Source organism: Knufia obscura (genome assembly GCF_036327395.1).
Source record: "Knufia obscura strain CCFEE 5817 isolate CBS 148926 chromosome Unknown scaffold_3, whole genome shotgun sequence".
In the NCBI taxonomy this organism is placed as follows: domain Eukaryota; kingdom Fungi; phylum Ascomycota; class Eurotiomycetes; order Chaetothyriales; family Trichomeriaceae; genus Knufia; species Knufia obscura.
The window spans coordinates 2,267,139-2,286,462 of NW_027042689.1; the positions used below are offsets into that span (position 1 = coordinate 2,267,139).

General features: G+C 51.7%; 6 protein-coding genes across 6 annotated transcripts; 2 read left to right on the forward strand and 4 right to left on the reverse strand.

Moving 5' to 3' along the window:
- Positions 1 to 1,729: 1,729 nt before the first annotated feature.
- CSK1 (mitogen-activated protein kinase) lies at positions 1,730 to 2,896 on the forward strand (the record flags this gene model as incomplete). Its single annotated transcript, XM_064872346.1, has 1 exon — positions 1,730 to 2,896. The coding sequence occupies one exon, from the start codon at positions 1,730 to 1,732 to the stop codon at positions 2,894 to 2,896; it is 1,167 nt and encodes a 388-aa protein (XP_064732726.1).
- Positions 2,897 to 4,098: 1,202 nt separating this feature from the next.
- Positions 4,099 to 6,064, forward strand: PMZ80_003920 (uncharacterized protein; the record flags this gene model as incomplete). Its single annotated transcript, XM_064872347.1, has 2 exons — positions 4,099 to 5,433; positions 5,483 to 6,064. 2 exons carry the CDS (start codon positions 4,099 to 4,101, stop codon positions 6,062 to 6,064), a joined length of 1,917 nt encoding a protein of 638 aa, XP_064732727.1.
- Positions 6,065 to 7,208: 1,144 nt separating this feature from the next.
- Positions 7,209 to 8,876, reverse strand: PMZ80_003921 (uncharacterized protein; the record flags this gene model as incomplete). The annotated part of the gene is made up of 1 exon (XM_064872348.1): positions 7,209 to 8,876. One exon carries the CDS (start codon positions 8,874 to 8,876, stop codon positions 7,209 to 7,211), a length of 1,668 nt encoding a protein of 555 aa, XP_064732728.1.
- A 785-nt stretch (positions 8,877 to 9,661) lies between these two features.
- On the reverse strand, positions 9,662 to 11,515 carry PMZ80_003922 (uncharacterized protein; the record flags this gene model as incomplete). The annotated part of the gene is made up of 1 exon (XM_064872349.1): positions 9,662 to 11,515. The coding sequence occupies one exon, from the start codon at positions 11,513 to 11,515 to the stop codon at positions 9,662 to 9,664; it is 1,854 nt and encodes a 617-aa protein (XP_064732729.1).
- Positions 11,516 to 12,700: 1,185 nt separating this feature from the next.
- On the reverse strand, positions 12,701 to 14,543 carry PMZ80_003923 (uncharacterized protein; the record flags this gene model as incomplete). Its single annotated transcript, XM_064872350.1, has 2 exons — positions 12,701 to 14,415; positions 14,465 to 14,543. The coding sequence occupies 2 exons, from the start codon at positions 14,541 to 14,543 to the stop codon at positions 12,701 to 12,703; spliced, it is 1,794 nt and encodes a 597-aa protein (XP_064732730.1).
- A 2,693-nt stretch (positions 14,544 to 17,236) lies between these two features.
- Positions 17,237 to 17,845, reverse strand: PMZ80_003924 (uncharacterized protein; the record flags this gene model as incomplete). The annotated part of the gene is made up of 2 exons (XM_064872351.1): positions 17,237 to 17,721; positions 17,767 to 17,845. Coding segments are annotated over 2 exons (564 nt in total), but the record flags the coding sequence as incomplete, so codon positions are not given.
- Between the last annotated feature and the right edge of the window lie 1,479 nt (positions 17,846 to 19,324).

Below are 19,324 nucleotides of genomic sequence, written 5' to 3' on the forward strand. Positions count from 1 at the left end.
GTACTCACTCGACAGGTATTTGTGCACTGCCACAGCACTACATAGGATGCCGAGATGGACGATATGTATTTCAGGTAGGTGATGACAACATGTTCATGTAGGAGTGCGTCTAGGAGCCGACTGCTACTGCGAGCCGACATGCAAGACTTGCTATCACGACTTCCTGGCCCAACATGACTACCTTTACGACAAGCTCGATCCATCCTTTTGCCAATTCTGTATCTTGACATTGAGATCAGCTGAGTCCAAAGAAGCATCCATATCCTAGTCCAAATACGACATGCTCTCTTGTGCTTGGGAAGGGATGACTACTCGACGACACACAAGTCATGCGACATTACTCCGAGACTTGACATCATATTCCCACACCTGAGGTAGCCGCACGCTGCACGCACCTTTCAAGTAAACGGTTCATGTCTATCAGGACGATGTCCCCGAGCACAATGGTCAGGTCGCCCATGTGCGAGACCTCTATGCATAAAGCGGAAGCTGACTCTCTGTACGCCTGGGCATACCAGATCACGAGCACATCGTTACCACCAGGACACATTGCGAGATCAGTCCACCAAACAACCACACCGCCATGTCGCCATGGGCTTCGGCACCGGCGGACAAGGCAAGAACGTGCTTGTCCAATCACTCCAGGCTTCACCAAGTTATCCCACGAACCATGAAGTCAAGATCGTGAAAACACAAGATGCATACGTCGGAGCATACTCGCTTGTCGCTTCGGTATTTGGGAGGAGGATTCGAGCCAGGTTCTTCACTGCGTTGGGCACTATGGGTGAGCGAGCAATGAAGGTCCGTGACTCGGAGAAGAAGTTCCGGCAGAAATTGACCGCACCGCCAGACTACGAAAGAGCTTTGAAGTGTGCACATGTCGGACCTGCAAGAGTTCTAGCGAACCTGAGCCGCCTAAGGATTTCACGTGTACGAAGCTTGCGCAGGAGGTGTCTTACACGACGCAGTCACTATGGGCCGTTTCGACATTCCTCGAGGATGAAGAACCACATTCACAGTCGCCAACATGCCTACGAGATGTGCCCGGACATTGCCGTAGTGTGTTTGTAACGACGGATACTGTATCCATCGGCACAGAGCAGAGGATGTCGTGTATAACATTCCTACGTGCAAGACTGCTCTTGTTTCTAGTCAGGCTGACGCTGGATCGTAAAGACATGTGTCAATCCTTTCAATGCATGATTGTGTGGATGATGAAGCGCGGCGAATGGTCGTGCCATAGTACCCAGGGGAGCGATTTGCCCGGAGAAAGGCGCGCGGCGATGTCCGGGCGCAAATCAACGCCACGGCTGATGATGGTGACTACCTGCCCGTCCCACACCATTTGAACGAAAGAACACTTCATCTTGTCACAGTAATGCGTGTATGAGGCGTGTATCTCATTTCGAAGATGAGGGCATAATGCATAGTCAGAATAGCCTCGACATATTGGTAGGTAGTGCATGTTTGGATCTTTGGAAGTGAGATGCCCATAGCCTGGTTTGCGGTGCTTCGTGCGGCGCGAAAGCGATCTTTTTATTCCTTCCTACATTTTTGATTCCGGCAAGCACGATCTGAATGAACCCACTACATTGCTTTACATGATCAGGCTGTCACCGACGAAGGGCAGCTCAAGTTCCGATATATGCAATTAGCACGTTGCTTACTTACCATCATTCTTGGATAATCCCGCTGGCCTTGCTGACCCACACGTCTGTGGTTGCCCAACATGGATGTCAGCTTCTCGAAACGTTTCGAGAATATCATGAAGATAACGAAGCACTTATGTGAACAAGGCAAAAATGCATCCATAGCCAAAGCTGAAGCGTCGAATATTGAGGAGCAGTTTCTCAAAGTTGCTAACACTACTGATGAGTACCAAGAACTATGCGACGACTATGTCGAAGTGCACCAGGCAATACCGACGCCAACCACCATTGGCCTGGATAACGAGGCCATGCCAGATGAGATCTTCAACACCGATGGCCCCACGCTGGGGAAGTACGAGTGGGCTACCTTTCACTCCGATGGGCAGGCAAGTACTGTCTACAAAGCTAAGTCGACAAACGTAGATGCGATGGAGAAAGTGATGGCGCTGAAGGTGATGAGGCCGGATCACATGGAGCCGCCTCACAATGCACATCGAGAAGCACGAATACTGGAAAAAGCAAGAAATGACAACGTTATCCCCTTGTTGGAGTCGTTCCAGCAATCAGGCGGACGACTTGTCCTTGTGTTTCCATTTCTGCGGCAAGACCTCGAGAATCTTCTCCGAACAGACAGTCTGACAAAAGCACAAAGTCGCACGGTCTTTGAAGGATTGTTTGGAGCACTGGCACACCTGCACTCTTTTGGCATCATTCATCGCGATATCAAGCCATCGAACATCCTGTTGAAATCAATGGACGGGCCGGCCTACCTTATCGACTTCGGTATCTCATGGGCAGAAGGAGATCCCGACTCGGAAGACCCTGCAAAGAAGATGACAGATGTTGGCACTACTGCATACCGACCGCCGGAGATACTGTTCGGGCATCGCGCCTACGATTCGTCCCTTGACATGTGGGCAGCAGGGTGTGTCGTCGCAGAAATGGTAACGAAGGATCACAGCCAGCTGTTCGATGCTGGCGATCTTGGCAGCGAGCTGGCCCTGATCAAGTCAATCTTCAGCACGTTGGGGACTCCGACTGATGACGACTGGCCGTCTGCGAAGAAGTATCCGGATTGGGGTAAGGTGAAGTGGAAGGAGTTCCCTGCGAAGCCGTGGAAGGAGATTTTGCCTGGTGCGTCGAAAACTGCAATCGACTTTGTATCGCGGACAGTGTGCTATGAGACGACGAGAAGGATGACCGCTGTTCAGGCTTTGAGCCATCCGATTGCTGAAGAGTTCGCGTAGTTGCAGCATTCTAGGGCTGGGAAAAGCAGAAGTCCCGGGACATTGGCAGCAATATGCTATGAGAGATCTCGAACTCATGCACAGACAGGATGCGCACCTGGGCGGCCTGGCAACGGTGGAGCACACCACGTTTCAAGCTGAGCAATCGAGATGGACAGCATGGTCAATGTGTCCACATGGGCTTGATCGACACAAGTTGTGCCAGCTTTATGCATGTGACGTTGTCGTTATGATCGCAACCTCATAAGTGAAATGCACCAGGACTGGAGTGGGTATGATAAGGTGCAAGCACAAAGCAGCCGTTCGAAAAGCATATCAAGCCTGTGGCTTGGAAGCGTTGGACGGCGACGTTTGTCGGTTTGATAACGGCAGGTTGGACGAAATATAGATCACCGACGCGTGAGCAAGGCCGCCCTCATCTCACGTCCCAGTGCCACAGAATGTTTGCATTTTCTGTAAGATGTATCGCTAAGAGGTCCATAAGTACCCCTCTCTACGGAGAAGACAACAGGCGCTCTTATCCAGAACTCTTACGTTCGTGGTTCAAGCGTTTGCATGGGCGCATTGGAACGTAAAATTGGCAACAGATCCGTGATTGGAGAGGACTTCGTACCCCAGTAAAGCAATCTCGGGCCGAAGAAGCATCAAACCACAAACGGTAAGCGCTTCTTCCAATGCTGCAGTTCATTTCCTGTTAGTCAGGCACAAGCGGCCAGGATCACCAATCATTCCAATCTCCTATCCTCATGCTTGCGCGCTTCTCACAAGAGACGAAAGTCAACGTCGCCGGGGTGTTCTGTTACTTCTTGGGCAAGCACCTCAGCGTTCATTCCTTCCTTCCCTCTTTTGACCTTCTTCGACTACAGGCAGCGCATGTAGCAATTCGCACCTGCTCGTTGACCGTGCCCGTGTTCTAATTCATTCGAAGATTGAGCTGCTGCCTCTCGTTTATCAGCACTCACTTCAGCCACTCTCTAAACACAACTTGTACATTCACGACGACAATACTAGTACGACTTCTATTCAGCAATCATTCTATTCAACAACTCGCCGTTTGTCACTTACTCAGAATCTGCGACATCTACGAAACACACAGATTTGTCACCGCACTCTCGAAGATGTTCCGGCCCAAGTTCAACATTGCTCCTGGTCATAACGTGATGGAATACAAGCACCAGTCTCTACACAATATGGCGCACAACATGGCGAAAAGGGATTACACCACAATCGATGGTCAAGTGGTGGAAGTGGTCTATGTCACGGCTCAGCCAACTTTTACCGGAGTCATTGGAGGACTCACCACAGACGAGAGCGTTGCAAGCGCAACCGAAGCCGCACAAAGCACTCCGACACCTGTCGTTGCGAGTCCAACCCCCAGCGAAACTGCTGCTGCTTCCTCACCCACCGCCGCAGCTACGGTCGCAAGCGCTCCAGCAAGCTCAGAAAGCTCAATGAGCAACCCATTTTCACAATATTTGACCTCAACCTCTAGCATAGACACCCAGGTTGCTGCTCAGAGCACCTCATCTTCCTCGAAGTCTATTGCAATCTCTTCTGCTAGCACGACTAGATCTACACTGTCATCCACCGGATCTGCCGATACCTCGAACTCTGCTACCTCGTCCTCCTCGACTGATTCTGGAATGTCTACAGCAGGCAAAGCTGGACTGGCAGTTGGTATCATTCTCGCCATTGGAGCAGTCCTCGGTCTCATCCTATTCTTGTTGTCCAAGAAGAAGAAGCAAGTCAAGGCGGAACAAGCTCGACAAGATTCGGAGAAAAATGCTCAGATTGCGGCTCAGAACGACCAGCCATCCACACCTGTCAATGCTCCGAGATTGAGCTTCCGACCAGCTTCGTCTTTCATGCCCGAGTTCATGGGTCGACCGAAGAGCAGATTGAGCGGTGGTAACATGCTTCGCGGTGCTTCGAACGAGCCAAACCAGATGAAGGAGAAGTACCTCAACACACCTTCGGCCGGTCAACATGCTATTCCAATGGCCGAGAAGACTGCTCCTGCTGGAAACCCATTCAAGGATCCCGAGAATCCATTCGCTGATCCAATTCGATCTGCTCCTCAACCACCAGCGCCAGCACCAGCTCCAATCGCTATGCCAGAGCCAGTGACCGCTCATACACTTGTTACAATGCCAACGCCAATGCAAGCTCCCGCTCTTGTATCAGCACCTGTGTCTCCTGTCTCGGACTCGATTTCTGAGAAGATAGCCGCTGCCGCCGCTAGCGCTGGCGCCGTTGCTGCTGCTCGAGCTGTCACGCACACTGAACCTCGTCAGTCTCCTCAACCAGTATCTGTCCAGCCTGAGCCTATCGAAATGCCATCGCCACCGGTTGGTGTGCCAGCACCTCTCGTGATGCACAAAGCCAACTCATCTATTGCTTCTTCTGCTGCTTCTGCTCCTCAACCTGAGGGTAGCGTTTACCGCATCTTGATGGACTTTGCGCCTTCGATGGATGATGAACTCGAGCTCCGTGCTGGACAAGTTGTGAGAATGCTTCACGAATACGATGATGGCTGGGTAAGCTTCCTCAAGTCTGTTTTGTTTCCACTTGCTAACAAGTGAATAGTGTCTCGCCACTCGTCTCGACCGATCTCAACAGGGTGTTGTGCCCCGAACTTGTCTTGCTGCCAAACCTTCGAAGCCTCGACCAGCACCGGGCCAGGGTCCACGCCCAATGAGTCCAGCAATGGGCCCACCAGGTCCACCACGCCCCAACGGTCGTCCGATGTCCCCAGCTATGCGAGGTCCACCACCACAAGGCCGCCCAATGTCCCCAGGTATGGGTCGGCCTATGTCTCCAGGAATGGGTGGTCGTCCAATGTCACCAGCACGAGGACCACAAATGCGATCAATGTCACCAGCCCCACGAGGTAGAGGACCACCGCCAGCTGGTAGGAAACCAATGAGCCCAGGTGCGTACAATCAGCCACCTCGACCACTCAGCCCTGGACCACGAGCCTCGACTCAGAAACGAAGCATGAGTCCTGGGCCATACGGTCATGCTGGTGGCCCACCACCAATGGCCGCTCCTCAGCAGAGACGACGCAGCAACTCGAGTAGCCAGACTGCAAGGGAAGTGCGAGAGCGAAGGCAGAGCCCGCCTGGACCAAGTCCACTAGGTGGAGCTGGGTTGGGAATGGCCTTCTAAATTCAACAAGCTGACCGGCCACCAATCCTCAACGACAGATCGTCCTTCTACATTTTAATACTTCGACCAAACCACTTTGACCGGCGATGAGCGCAGCATGTTCGCGGAGTCTGGAGTTTTACATGATGATGAACATATTCGACTGCGACATACCTTCTGACGCTGCCCACAAGCACAAGCAAGCGCATTTGTTCACAGGCTGAACCAAAATACATAGACACGGCTCGAAGCCAAGGCGCTGCGCATCGGGCAAAGTTATCAGTAACTTCGATGGGTGAGATAGGCAGGCGTCTAGGGAAGGGACGAAGGAGTGAATGAGCAGCATTACTGTGGTACGATAGTGTATAGTTGACGTACATAGCTATGAATAAAGATTGAACAAATTTGATGGGCAAATGCTTCTGTTCTTGTGGAAACTGAGAAACGCGTATGCCGACATATGCTACAACTCTATGATATAGTGTATATGAGGTGGATTCCAGCAATTCTTGGTGTTGTACAAATTCTCTAAATTCTGATTGCCGTGCTGAACGCTGACAAAGCTCTAACCTAAAGCGCAATGCAACCAGCTGTCTCTATCAATGCTGCCATACAACCACCGCGCATTGGCAGCCCCACCAGAAAACCCAATGGCATGACTTCTGCACAACAACGCCAATGCTCCCTAGGTTCTGCCTCGCACGCCGAACGATGATGAGCCATATCAAGAAACCACAAAATTAACTTCTCCTGCAGCCGCTGAACCTGTCAATGATCCTTGGGTGGCGGACAGCAACAGTACTCGACCGGTCCGTGGCCCTGATTCTTCCTTCGCTCCTTCACCTCGTCGGCCTCCTGTTCGTCCTGTTGTGCCGCATAGCCTTCCACTCGATGAAGCAGACGTGGCTCAGTAGACGTCGCTGGACGGCTCCATCGCCGTAGTGTCGTACTTGGATACGTCGCTCGATCGAAGCGTCCTGAGCTGGAGATGCGCATGCTATTCGTCTTATTGCTGCTCGCTGTTCTAAGCCTGTGGAATGATGAGCCTGCATGTGAGACCCAAGCTGAAGACTCCATTTTCGTTACAAAATTCTCCTGCTCCTTGTCTAGTGCTTCCCTTCCACTCTGAATTGATGTTCAAAAGTTCATCTCGCATGATCAAGCTCTAGCCCGCCATTTTGCTCGCGTGCTTCCTCACATCCTCCATCTCCTCCAACATGACCTGGTTGAAATGATCTGCATTATCAAGGTAAACATGATGACCCGCCTTCTTGATGATCACAACCTTTGCACTCCCCCGATCATTCCTCTTGTCTTCTTCACTCGCGCTTGCAAGGGCTTTCCTTCGCTCCGCATTCATGAGATCGGCAGCTGCGTAACCACCTTTCACATCCATCCAGTCGTTCTCGCCGTACATGAGCACAACGGGTATTCCTGTCTCTTTCTGTAGCTTTGAAGCCTTGCTTGACGGCACCTCTGCGGCGGGATCGACGTTCTGGAAGGACTCAGTGGAGGAGGACATGTTGCTGGGCGCCGACGCATCTGCAGTCTGAGGTAATTGCTGCCGACCAACGCCGCCTATTCTCTTTATGAGTGGTGATCGTGCGAAAGCGCCGGGAGCGAGGATGTAAGCGAGCGCATATTCGCCTGAGCCTCGCAGTTTAAACAGGCTATAGGAGTAATCGTGTAATGCAAGCGCTTCCTCGGGCGGGAGATGTGAGAAGCGTCTTGAGGTCCAGCCGGACACCAATCGCGGACCAAGCGGGCCAGACCAGCGCACGAGGGAGAAGGGCGAGATGTTGGCGTCCCAGAGGTATGTCAGCCATTTTGGCAGTGGTCTGCGTGGAGTGTCGCCCTTGGAGGCTGGGAGTCTGTTGGAATTCGGAGCCTGTTTTGCCTGGTCTTTCTCGGCGCGTGATTGAGCGTTGAGGAAGTTGTTGTTGTCGCCGAGGTTCTGCTGTCTCGATTCACTTTCTTGATCCTGCGTGAATTCACTGGCTAGGGTCGAGTCTGGTGGTTCTGGCATATCGGCCTTGACGGCGTAGGGATCCTCGGGTATGCCGACTGGAGAGGCCAGGATGAGCTTGTTCAGTCGACCAGGGTATTTCAAGGCGTAGCAGACAGCCATGTAGCCGCCCATACTGTGACCAACAAGGGTCATTTTGTCGATGTTTTTCTTCTTGCGCCACTCTTCCAGGCTGTCTATGAACCAATCTTCTGCTTCTCGTATCTGGGCTTCCTTGCTTTTTGCGTGAATCTTGAAAGGTGGTCTTGAGGAGCGTCCCATTCCTAGCATGTCAAGAGCATACAGATGCCAGCCTTTTGGCCGAGACAGTCCTTCAAAGTTCTTGTAGAAGAAGCCCAGGCCTGCGCCGTAACCATGAAGAATAACAAGATTCTGGTCTGCCTCTTCACCTGTCCTCTCCACGCTGAACTCATTCATTGCCTTGTTCTTGCCCGCTAGCTGAACCATACGGCTGTGCCATGTTCTCGGACCATAAGGATCGGTGATGGAGTTTGTGGTTATTGGCTTTGCCATATCTTCTGGTGCCTGGCTTACGTTCATGGTACTGGGATTCCGCGAGGGTGGCTCGGAGCCAGTCTGAGTGTGGGTTGGTGGCGATTGGAGGTATGGAATGAAGGATAGCACTTTGTGTTCAGCATCTGCTGCTGAAGGAGCGGACCACCATTGCGAAAAACCTTCTTTGTAGCCTAACGGAAAGATGCCCGCAAATCGAGACTGCTTTTTGCTCGTGTCGGACTCTTGCTGTCTTCGAGACGCCAGTGGAGACTGCTGGGGTCTTGAGGCTACTTCGCTGTCGCTGTCCGCCATATCGTACTGGCGCGCTCGCAGCGACCGTGAGGCGGTGGGGCTGGAAGGGCGGCTGATGCCTTGAGGGTATGCTAGGGTCGTCTGAGATCGTACTCGGCAGGAGACCGGGTGGGTAGGTGTTCTTGATGTCCTGAGGAGAACTCTGGCTGTAGTGGCTGATCTCATACAAAGCACAAGCTTGAGGGGGAAAGACGTGCCACAGGCTGGCGGGAGTGAAAGGCTATATATCACACTCAAAGATTGCTTCGGGAGTTGTTTCGTCGCTTGTAACAGAGGAGATTCCGAGTCATGGTATTGGGAACGAACGAAGGGACGATGAGAGGCGTGGCGAGCGAGTGTTTGTCCAGAGTTGTGTATGAACAGGTTGAGTGTTTTCTTGATGAAACTCGGCAAGAAATGATGCCGCTCTATCTTTGTCATGACGCAGTTCGGCGCAACCAACGGACTTAGCACATGTGCCCGAACATGGGGCCAGGCACCAGTCATAGAGATCGCGCTAGGGCAGAATCTCAGGGGCAGATCCGGCCGAGTCCGTCGCCTGAACGCGCTGTGTTGAGCCTCAAGAGCCTCAATGCCATCAGTATCTCGTCGCGCTCGACGCAGTTGGTAAAGAGTCTACTACAGCTACGTTGGGGTGGCATGGATTTGGTGAGTCGCTCGAATATACCTGTAGCTCGGATATATCTCTAGTCAACTATCAAAGTCCTCACATGATCGTAGCCGCTCAGAATGGTGCTGACAACCTTATGGGCTGGGGAAGGCCTGGCCTTTGAGTGCAGAACTTGTTACACCTCAAAAACCTCCCCAAAGCCTATCCCACTTCCTCCTCCTCTTCTCAGGTCTACGAGATCAAGCCTCCAGCCTTTCCACTGCTTAAGCCCCTTCTTGACCTCTCTGACATGCTCGACCATCTTCCGCATTTCTTCCTCACGCTGAGCCGCGGCAAACGCGTTCTCGTCAAAAGCATCATCATCAAATTCTTCCAGAAGAGAATCGTTCCTCGCTCTCGTCTGCGTCCTTTGTGCTTGTGAGTCCGGACTCGTCGTACCCGCTCGGAACGCCGCAAGACCAGAATTCAGGACTTGTGCGAAGCCTGAGTGTTTTGCTTGAGCTTGCATTTGTGGTGCGTTCATGGTCGAACTGCGTCTCGTCGCGGCAGCTGACCCATTGAGATCAACTTCGTCGAAGCCGTCCGCGTTCTCCAGTGAGAGATTGGGCTGTAATTCCTTGCGTTTGTCGCGCCAGACACCTCTCCTGAGATCGAAGTTCTCGCTCTCAAGCTCGCGTATCTGCCGCTGCAGTTTCTGGCGCTCTTCATCTTCGAGTTCGTCCAATCCTTCTTCTGCGCCCTCACCACTTATCGTATGTTTTCTTGCTTCTCTGAGCTTGAGATTGTCCCTTTCTGCCGCCTCAAGTTTCGCTTTCGTGAGCTGTAGTTCCTTCGACATTGTATCCGCAGCTGCTAGTTTCGGAGCGTTGCGCTGCTCGGACTCCCGGTGTAGTTTGTTGAGAGCTTCGATCTTCTTCTCCAACGTATCGGCTTTCTTTTCGGCCTCGCCCTTTTGCGCATTGACGTCTTCAACTTCGCGCTCCAGTGCCTTCATCTTCGTGTCTCGGCTCGTACGTTCTGTGCCGTCTAGGACTGCTTTCTCGGATACTCGGTTTAGTGCTTTCTTGACGTCTGAGAGTTCTGTTTGAAGTTTGGTGTTGGACAGCTCTGCACGCTGTAGCGACTCCTGTAACGCAGCAATCTGTTCGTTCTCGTCCTTGCCGGATGTTGTCAGGGACGTGACTTGTGAGCGTAGACGGGAGATTTCGAGCTGCATGTCGCTTATCGTTGATTCCTTGCCCTCAAGGTCTTTGCGTAGCCTCTCTGCATCCTCGTCTGGTTTCGGTTTCGGGACAGATATCGATTGCCTCGAGTTGCGGCGCAGTGTGTCAATTTCGGACCTCAATTTCTGCACCTCCTCCTCGTTGCCTGGTCTGATCCCCTCTGCTGCCTTCTCACGTAGTTCTTCGAGTTCGTCTTCGTTCTTCTGCCACCTGTTTTGTGATTCTTGCGCTTCTTTGGCAAGCCGCTTGTTTTCGTTCTCCAGCTCTTCAATTCGTGCCATTTGTTTGCGGTAGATGTCTGGGAAGTCATCTCCTTCTGCGGGCGATGTGGGCGCCGCCCCATGACGGAAGGACGCTGAGCGAATCTTGGATTGCAAGGAGATTGATGGTTGTCTGCCTATGTGTCGTCGTGAGGGCTCTCGGCTCGGTGAAATAGCTGTTGGTGGTGATCTCGATTCATCCTCCTCGTCCGGGAGATTGGCCGACTTGATGGCTGCGTTGAAAGCGGCCGTGTCTGCATCGTCTTCCTCTGCTGGCTCGGTGTTTTTGACCATGGCATCTGCGCCCTTCACTTCAATTGTGGGATCGATATCTTCTGCAGCCTCTGCTTGTGCTTTGGTTGGTGACAATGGTACCTCGTCTGTGTTTTCCTTTTCGGCAGTTTTATCTGCGTCTCTAGGCTTCTTCGAGGAACCACTCACACCCTTCTCTCCTCCTACGGCCTTCTTCTTCTTCTGCAGTTGTGCAACTCGCTTCTTTGCCGCCGCAAGTTTTTCGGCTTTCTCCTTGTCCTCCTTTTCGCCCATGGTGATAGTATGTACTGTGGTGTGATTAAGCAGGAGGTTCAGGCTTGTCTATTCAGCATTGCTGGGGCGGGTAGGGTAGCGCAGTCGGAGAAGGATGCATCTCGAGACATGTGCAGAGGAATGAATACGCTGCGCAATCAAGCTCTGCACCGCCAGCAATTGTGGTTCACCGTACAGACTAAGGGCCACTTCGTTTGACTGCCACGTCCCGGAAAGTCAACGTGAGCACCTTGTCCGCTAAACTTTCCCAAAATATTTTGCTCAGAAGCGCTCATCTTGAGTTTCCGGGGCGTGACTGCTTAAAAGCATGAGCTGAGCCAAAGGGTGGGATTGTGATTCATCAAGCCTACGGCGCGTTCATGTGCAGGAGCGAATAGGCGGATGCAAGTATTATTGTGCTTGGGAAAGCAATAAACGAGGAAAGGCTGAGTGCAAGAAGAGGCAAGGATGAAAGATGCTGTAATTTGTCGAACTCTCTGAACAAGGTCGGTAAGACGCACTGGCAGGAAGGAGCGACTTCTTGATCGGACCTTAAATCGATGGATTGAACATGCGTCTCAAAAAGGTACATGCCTGTAGCTGGACGGTACAAAAAGTACAGACCAGGTCCGACTCGAACGAACGACCCCTTCCAGTGACCCTCGACTATGGACCAAAGGCCTGTCAGTAGCGACCCGACCAGACCACCATCCTTAGATGTGTCCATTGCCAGTTATGTAGGAAGTGCTCTGCCGCTGAGCTACTGGTCTGAATCATGTGCTTGAATGCGACTTTTTAACGACGATTAGACAGATTGAACCTTCATGGGGGTCGTAGAGCGGTTCGCAGCGGCTGTGGCAGAAAAGACGGACGGACGCGACGGGATAGGGCTAAGTGAGAAAGGAAGGAAGTGTGAGGACAACGGAAGAGCAGGAGCGAGCACGCAGAATCCTGGGCACGAATTCTAGCAGCGACAAGCCATAGCACGCGCTTGGTCATCGAGCTGCGTCAGCTGAGGCAACGAGTCATTTATGCTCATGATACTTACTGCATAGCTTGCAATACATCGGGCACCCCTTTTGTCAAATCCAAGATGAAAATATAATAAATTGCTTTTCATATGATGTCTAGCAGAGTACACTCTAAAAGTATCTATACAGCCACCCAGGATGCCACAAGACTTCTGACTCTTCGCCAATGCCTTGTCTATGAAAAATGAGGAGCATTGAGGACAATTCCCATAAGCAAGCCTCCTAGTGTGCCAGCAATAGGAATGGTGAGGAGCCATGCAGTCATGAGCAGTCCAACTCGCTGCCAGTTGACTGCTTTCAGCGTACCGTTGCACAGACCGACACCGACAGTAGCACCAGTGATACACATTGATGTTGATACCGGGAGCGAGAATTGCGAGAAGACGAGCACGGTGATAGCAGCGCCCATCTCCATAGAGCAACCTCTGCTAGGTGAGTGGTATGTGATCTTGTTGCCCATGACTTTCATGATGTTGTAACCATAGGTAATAAGACCGAGCGAGATGGTGGCGGAGAGAACAGCCAGCTGCCAGAGTGGGACATCCGCCTTCGACGCTGCAGCATCACCAGTTGACCAGGCGGAGTAGATGACGGCCCAGGGTCCGACTGAGTTTCCGATGTCGTTGGCACCGTGGGCAAAGGATGCAGTGCAAGCAGTGAGCACTTGGACGAATGAATAGGTATGCTCGACCTCGTTGGGATACTTCTCGGCGGCGGCGTAGACACGCTTCATGCGCTCACCCTCAGGAGTGCCAGCAATACCACTTTGTGCAGCATGGATGTCGTAGTGAGAACCGTAGAGAGCTCCGCAGACCATCATGGCAGGGATGCGCTTTGCCATTGTCTTCATGTTGTGGAATTCGTAGAGCTCGCCAGCACCCATCGGGTTGTTGTGGAGGGTGCGCATAGCCCAGCCGAGTGGACCACGGTTCTTGAGAAGCTTCGCCTTCAGTCTGTCCTCGCTCTGCTCCATGAGCTCTTTGTAGGTTGGTTGTCTAGCCTCGATGTCGCTTGAGCTCTTCTCGGTGACTTCGGCGGACTTGATCATTGTCTCATCACCAGCAACCAGCTTTGGTGAGTCCATGGAAGAGGTGTCCTCCTTGTCATCTTGAACAACGGCATAGTTGGGGACGTCGGCAAATTCGGCATCAGTAGGCGTTGGACGCTTGAAGAGCAGAGGACCCTGGATGAACATCCACCACTTGAGAGTGTAGTCCTTCTTGATGACCTTGGTGTACACGAATGGAACGAAGAAGAGTGCGGCCATAAGGGCAACACCACTTCCTGTGCCCATCGTGACCGAAGCGACATACCAGGAAGGCTTCTTGTTCAGGCCAAGCTTTGGAGAGCCTTTGTAGACAATGGAAAGTGTGCAGACTGTGCCGGCGACTAGGAACCAGAATGGTGAGGAGTATACCGCCCATTTGACAGGGTTCTTGCGTATGTGGACAATGAGCTTGATGAGCATGAAGATGGTGGCACCAAAGCCGGCGGAGATGCAAGGTGCCATGCCGAGACCTGCAAAGATTGCACCGAGTCCTTTGCCATCATTCCAGCCCCATTGAACCTTGGAAGCTCCGACGGTTGCGACACCAACGCCAGCAACGGCGGAGATGAGAGAGTAGGTTGATGAGACGTGGGCGGAGTGTCGTGTGCACCACATGACCCATGAGGAGGCAGCTGCGAGGGCGCAGGTGAATGCGAGCATCTGAACACCAGCATTGTCTTGGAAGGAGTCGTTGGGGATGATGCCGTTCTTGATTGTTGACGCTGTTCGTGCACCGACAGTGATTGCTCCCAGCATTTCAAACACGGCACCAAATACCATGGCCTGTCGATATGAGATGGACCTCGAGGAGACACTGGTTGCCCAGGCGTTTGCTACATCGTCTGGGTGATCGTCAGTATTTGCATCCGGCCATGGTTGTGGGCTACTGACTTGCACCATTGTTGTAGGCATCGAGCATGGCAAAGAAGGTGCCGATGACAAAGACGTAGGTGTATTGGTCGAGCGCCATCTTTGCTGGGGTAGTGGGTGTCGGTGGGAGGTGGTTGTTCTGTGTGACTGGTTGAGAGAAAGGCCAGGGGTGTGAGAGATCGGCGCTTTTATGTGCATATTCGTAGTTGTTCTGCTGCGTTTTCCGGTGCCTGGATCTAGGATTTCGTGACTGCTACATGAAGATCTTGGCACTGGTAGACTTGCCTAATGTAGCATGAGCCCGCGCGACGTTCCAGATCGCAAAGTCGAGATGAACATGCTGCACGAGTATCTCCCTATAACATCGTTAGATACACCCACGTGGGCGCTAACGGCATCGCGAAGTCCCCGCCGGCCCTCAAGCTTTGCGTGCCAAGTCTCTTGGCTACTTCTTTTTTTGCTTGAAACTCTCGGACTGTGTTCTGGCCCCGTTGCTGTCAAAGCCGGCGTTCTGGGATAGATTGTGATGTGGACGAAGAAGGTCTTCGGGTTTCGGTGAATTGTGGCACTTGACATGGAAGCAGCTGTATTGTGTACCCACTGGCTCGATCGGCCTGTCAGCAAACAACTCTTGATATCAGATCGGCCAAAGTGTTGAGCCTGAAGCAATGGAACAAGCCATGATCAAGACATGCGAAGGCGTCAGTCCACCTTCATCCTCAGCCAAGCTCCCTTGTCCAGGAGTCTTCGCCAGCGTCCCGGTTTACGGTTGTGCGCGAAATTCACACAGCGCAAGCGCTCTAAATTCGTGAGTCGGCTGATTCCACTGGCGTAGCATCGGTGTAGCGTCATCGAAACATGATGTGTTGATTGGTTGCGCTTGCTGCACGTGGTGGCATTGGCCATTGATTCGAGTAGGCTGTGCAGAAGAAATTGATTTCTACTTTTTGGGCGAAGCCGCCAAAGCAACAGTACGTCTCCGGAACAGTAAGAATACAGAACATGTTGACGATGTTACGCCGTAAGGTCGTGCAGTGTTCGCGGGGTGAATGCTGAGCTCAGGAAACCGGCTGCTGACATGGGCAGGAATGGGATATTGTGTGCACCGGCATTGATCTTGCATTTCTTGAAGGTAGCGTGAGCATGTGCCTGCACAGCATTTGTGCTTCCTTCTGGTCAATTCATGCGACCTCTCCATGCATGAATGGTCGTTGTGGTCACTGGCGTGGACGTACATTTGATGATCTCCCCGCCCTGCCTCACAGCCGGCAACACCGCGATAGCCGTTCAATTCTGCATCAGAACCACGTTGCGGACCACGAGCTGCAGATCATTGTTGGCCAATTGTCGACGTGTTCGCTTCTGTGTCTCAGCATTTGCCATGAGCTGTTCCCGAACTATTTCCCGCCGCAGCGCTCAGTATGCCACCCAGTACATCCGGTCTCATGCAAGATGCCGGCCAATGCTTGTAGTCTATCTTCATTGCACCTTTGTTCGCGTGAGATCGTCGGAGAGCTGGTCCACTATGACAAGGCTTGTGAAAGACAGAGACCAAGACCTTCAGGAGTGGTGTTGTTGCGGATGGTCGCTTCTGAGATGCGGCCGTGCTGGCTTGACAAAATTATGTTGACCGTGCAGCAGCTGATCCGTAGTTTTCAATCAGCTCTGTGGTATAGATTCCAACCTGCCGACCGCTCTTGCCTTGGCCATTCCTGATCGTTTGCCTTCAGCTCGTGGAAGGTGTATCGTTCGAGTCTGCAGTTCTGGACAACCATGGATACCGTCCTCCACAGGCGTATATGCGGGGCAGTGAATATGCAACTCATTTGTGTACCTCTCTTTTGGTCCACCATGTTGCAGCTAGAATGCCCTGCGTTTGGTGTTGTCCTTGCGTCTATTCGAAATCTAGAGTCACCTATTGCTGTTGTTTCCGTCGTGAGGATCGCTATCGATGAGGCATGCCAATTTCTGGAAGAGGTATCTAGAGGAGCTAATCAGTACCGGACACACGATGCTCATACGCATGCAGGCAGACTCGTGTCTGCGACCAAAGAGGTATCTGCCTGTCTTAGAGCGGTCATTGGATTCAAGACAGTGTAAGAGAACGTGCTAGGGAAGAATGGCTGTGACAAAAACTCGAATTGTAAAATGGCTATCGGTTTTCAGTCCCCGAGCAGCATCATCTGCACAGTGTAAGACAGACGTTCGAGCAGGAAATCGACGAATTCAGAGGCTGTGGATTTGCCTGATGGAGTTTTTGCCACAAGCATTGTCCTTCTCGTTCATCCTTGACATGACGCTGGCGTCGTTGCGTTGGGGTTATTTTCTTGGTTCCGTGAGGTCTTCGTCTGGATTGCATACATCTTGCACAATGCACGTCGGGGCAGTCGCAGCGAAGGAAGATCTTGTCATGCTGAAAGCGCAGGTTACCGGCTCGTTGTTCCACTGAGGGGTGAGGATACTTTGAGACCACTGCTTGATGTCAGTGAGGTACTAAGCAGGCGGATTGAATGGCAGCTGAAAGTTCGAAGCGTTCTGGGTAGTCTTGCTTAGCTGTAATGCGTATACTGTACGGCGCACCTTGCCTTGTGCAGTGATCTGCAAGCACATTTCGTCAGCCCCTGATAAGAGTTTGTGATGGAGTTGAGTTCAACAGCGTTTCTTTTAGCCGCAAACACTGCTGCGACGACAGCTATTGCCATGTTCGGTCTTCATAGATCATGCGTCTTCTTTCTTACAACGCGCAAGCTGCGCATGACCTATCAGAAAGAATAAATATCCAGCAACCAATACTCATTTCGCAACTTGGAGCACAATCCGTCCAAGGATGTCACCCTTCTCAAGCATCTCATAAACCTTCGGCAGCTCCTCGAAATCTCGAACCTCAATATGCGGTTTCACTGATCCATTTCGTACAAGCTCAACTGCTTCCAGTGTTTCGTCCATCGAGCCAACTAGATTGCCCACCACTTTCAATCCCTTGATGATGATGGTGGCGATTGGCGTCGTGAGGTGAACATCACCTGGTGGAATTCCTATGCAGCACAATGTCCCTCCAATCCTCAGCATATCAACAGCACCCGAAAACGCGCGCGGACTTCCGCTCGTCACTATCGCAGCATGTGCACCACCAGCAGTGATTGTTTTGATCTCTTCGGTAAGATTTGATGATTTTGCGAAGTCGACGAATTTAGCTCCGAGCGATGTGACAAAATCTTCCTTGACCTTGCCAGTATCGATGCCGATGACATTTGCCCCTGCGACTTTACCATATTGTACTACAACAATGTCAGCAGCTTCCGGTCGGCTAGTATCTCACTCACTCGCGAAATGACCCAATCCACCACCCGCGCCTACAACCACAAGCCATTTCCCGTTCGACAAATTTGCATTCTTCACAGCCTATCGAGCGTCAGCCTTGCTTCAGACAATGTGAATCGCCTACTTTGTACGCTGTCACTCCAGCACACAAGGCTGGTCCAGCAGCTTTTGCGTCGACGTCCTGCGGCAGTACTGTCAAGTAATTTCTATCAAGGACGCAGTACTCCTGGAAACTGCCATCCTCATGATGCAAGTGATTGGTGGCTTTTGCACAATGCTGCTCCCGATCTGATGTACAGAACTCGCATTCGTGGCATACTCGAGCAAGGAATCTTATGCCGACGAGGTCACCGATCTTCAAGTCTGAGTGGGGTAGTGAAGAGGTGGTTGGTCCAAAGCTGACGATTCGTCCGACTCCTTCATGACCGCCAACGTGAGGGAGCTTGATGGCAGTTATGTTCTTGCCGTCGGCGCCAGGAGCTGTGCCAGCCGCTGTGTGGAGATCTGATTGACAAACGCCGGTGTACAAAACTTGAGCTAGCACTTCATTCTCGCCTGGGCTGGGTACAGGGTAGTCAGAGACGACCTTGACAGGTCCGCCGAGTTCGGACACCAAGGCAGCTCGTTGGACGGATGGGATGTCGACGCTTGGAGACATGGTGGCGGTGCAGATGCCTTCCGAGAATGAAGTTGTCGAAAAGACGAGTGTGATATCAAGTTAGCAGGAGTCTTTGTCGTCCTTATGATACTTGTACCTCATGGCACTGCACCCCACGAAAATGATCATCAGAAAGACGACAATTACAACAGTGCAACCACACACGCTGAAAGGAGAGGAGAAAGCTGCGCTGCCATTGGGTAGGAAGTAGGTCCGCGCCAAGGACTTGCAGGAACGGGAATCTAGCTACTAGTAGTGCTTTCCCCGCAAACCACTTCGCTCATGACAAAAGACGGCACAACTGTCCGTATGAAGCACACTTACTCGATTAGGCCAAAACAACCATGATGCGGAAGGCGACCTTGGTGCGGACTTTAATTCTGGTCGATTGCTGGATATTCCGCAGGACATAGTAATGGCGATGCAAAAGTGGCGAAGCAGCACATTCCATTTTTAGAGTATAGGGGCCATAAATATTCCTAGTGCCTAGCCTAGAGGACTCGGCCAATTTCACTGTAATTTTTCCTAGAAGTAGTTTAGTGTTAGGGTTACGCTAAGCCTAAAAAGGAAAAACTACAGTGTAATTAGATAGTCCAATTAAATAGTACTTTTAGGGGCTTAATTTAGGGTTATAGCTAGTATTACGCTATATATACGTCTTAGTATCTAACTATTACTTAGTATTATATAGAGAAAAGAATAGGGATATAGTAACTGGTACCTTAGGGTTAAGAGGTTAGGGTTATACCTTACGTCAGCCTAGGGTTATTTTGTGTCTCAATACTTTCCGCCCTCTATTAAAGTATTTAGATAACCCGTATATATGAGTAGTACAAAGAATCAATTAAAGTATAATATAACCCGGCCGACCCGAGTAGGGTTAGGGTTAGGGTTAGGGTTAG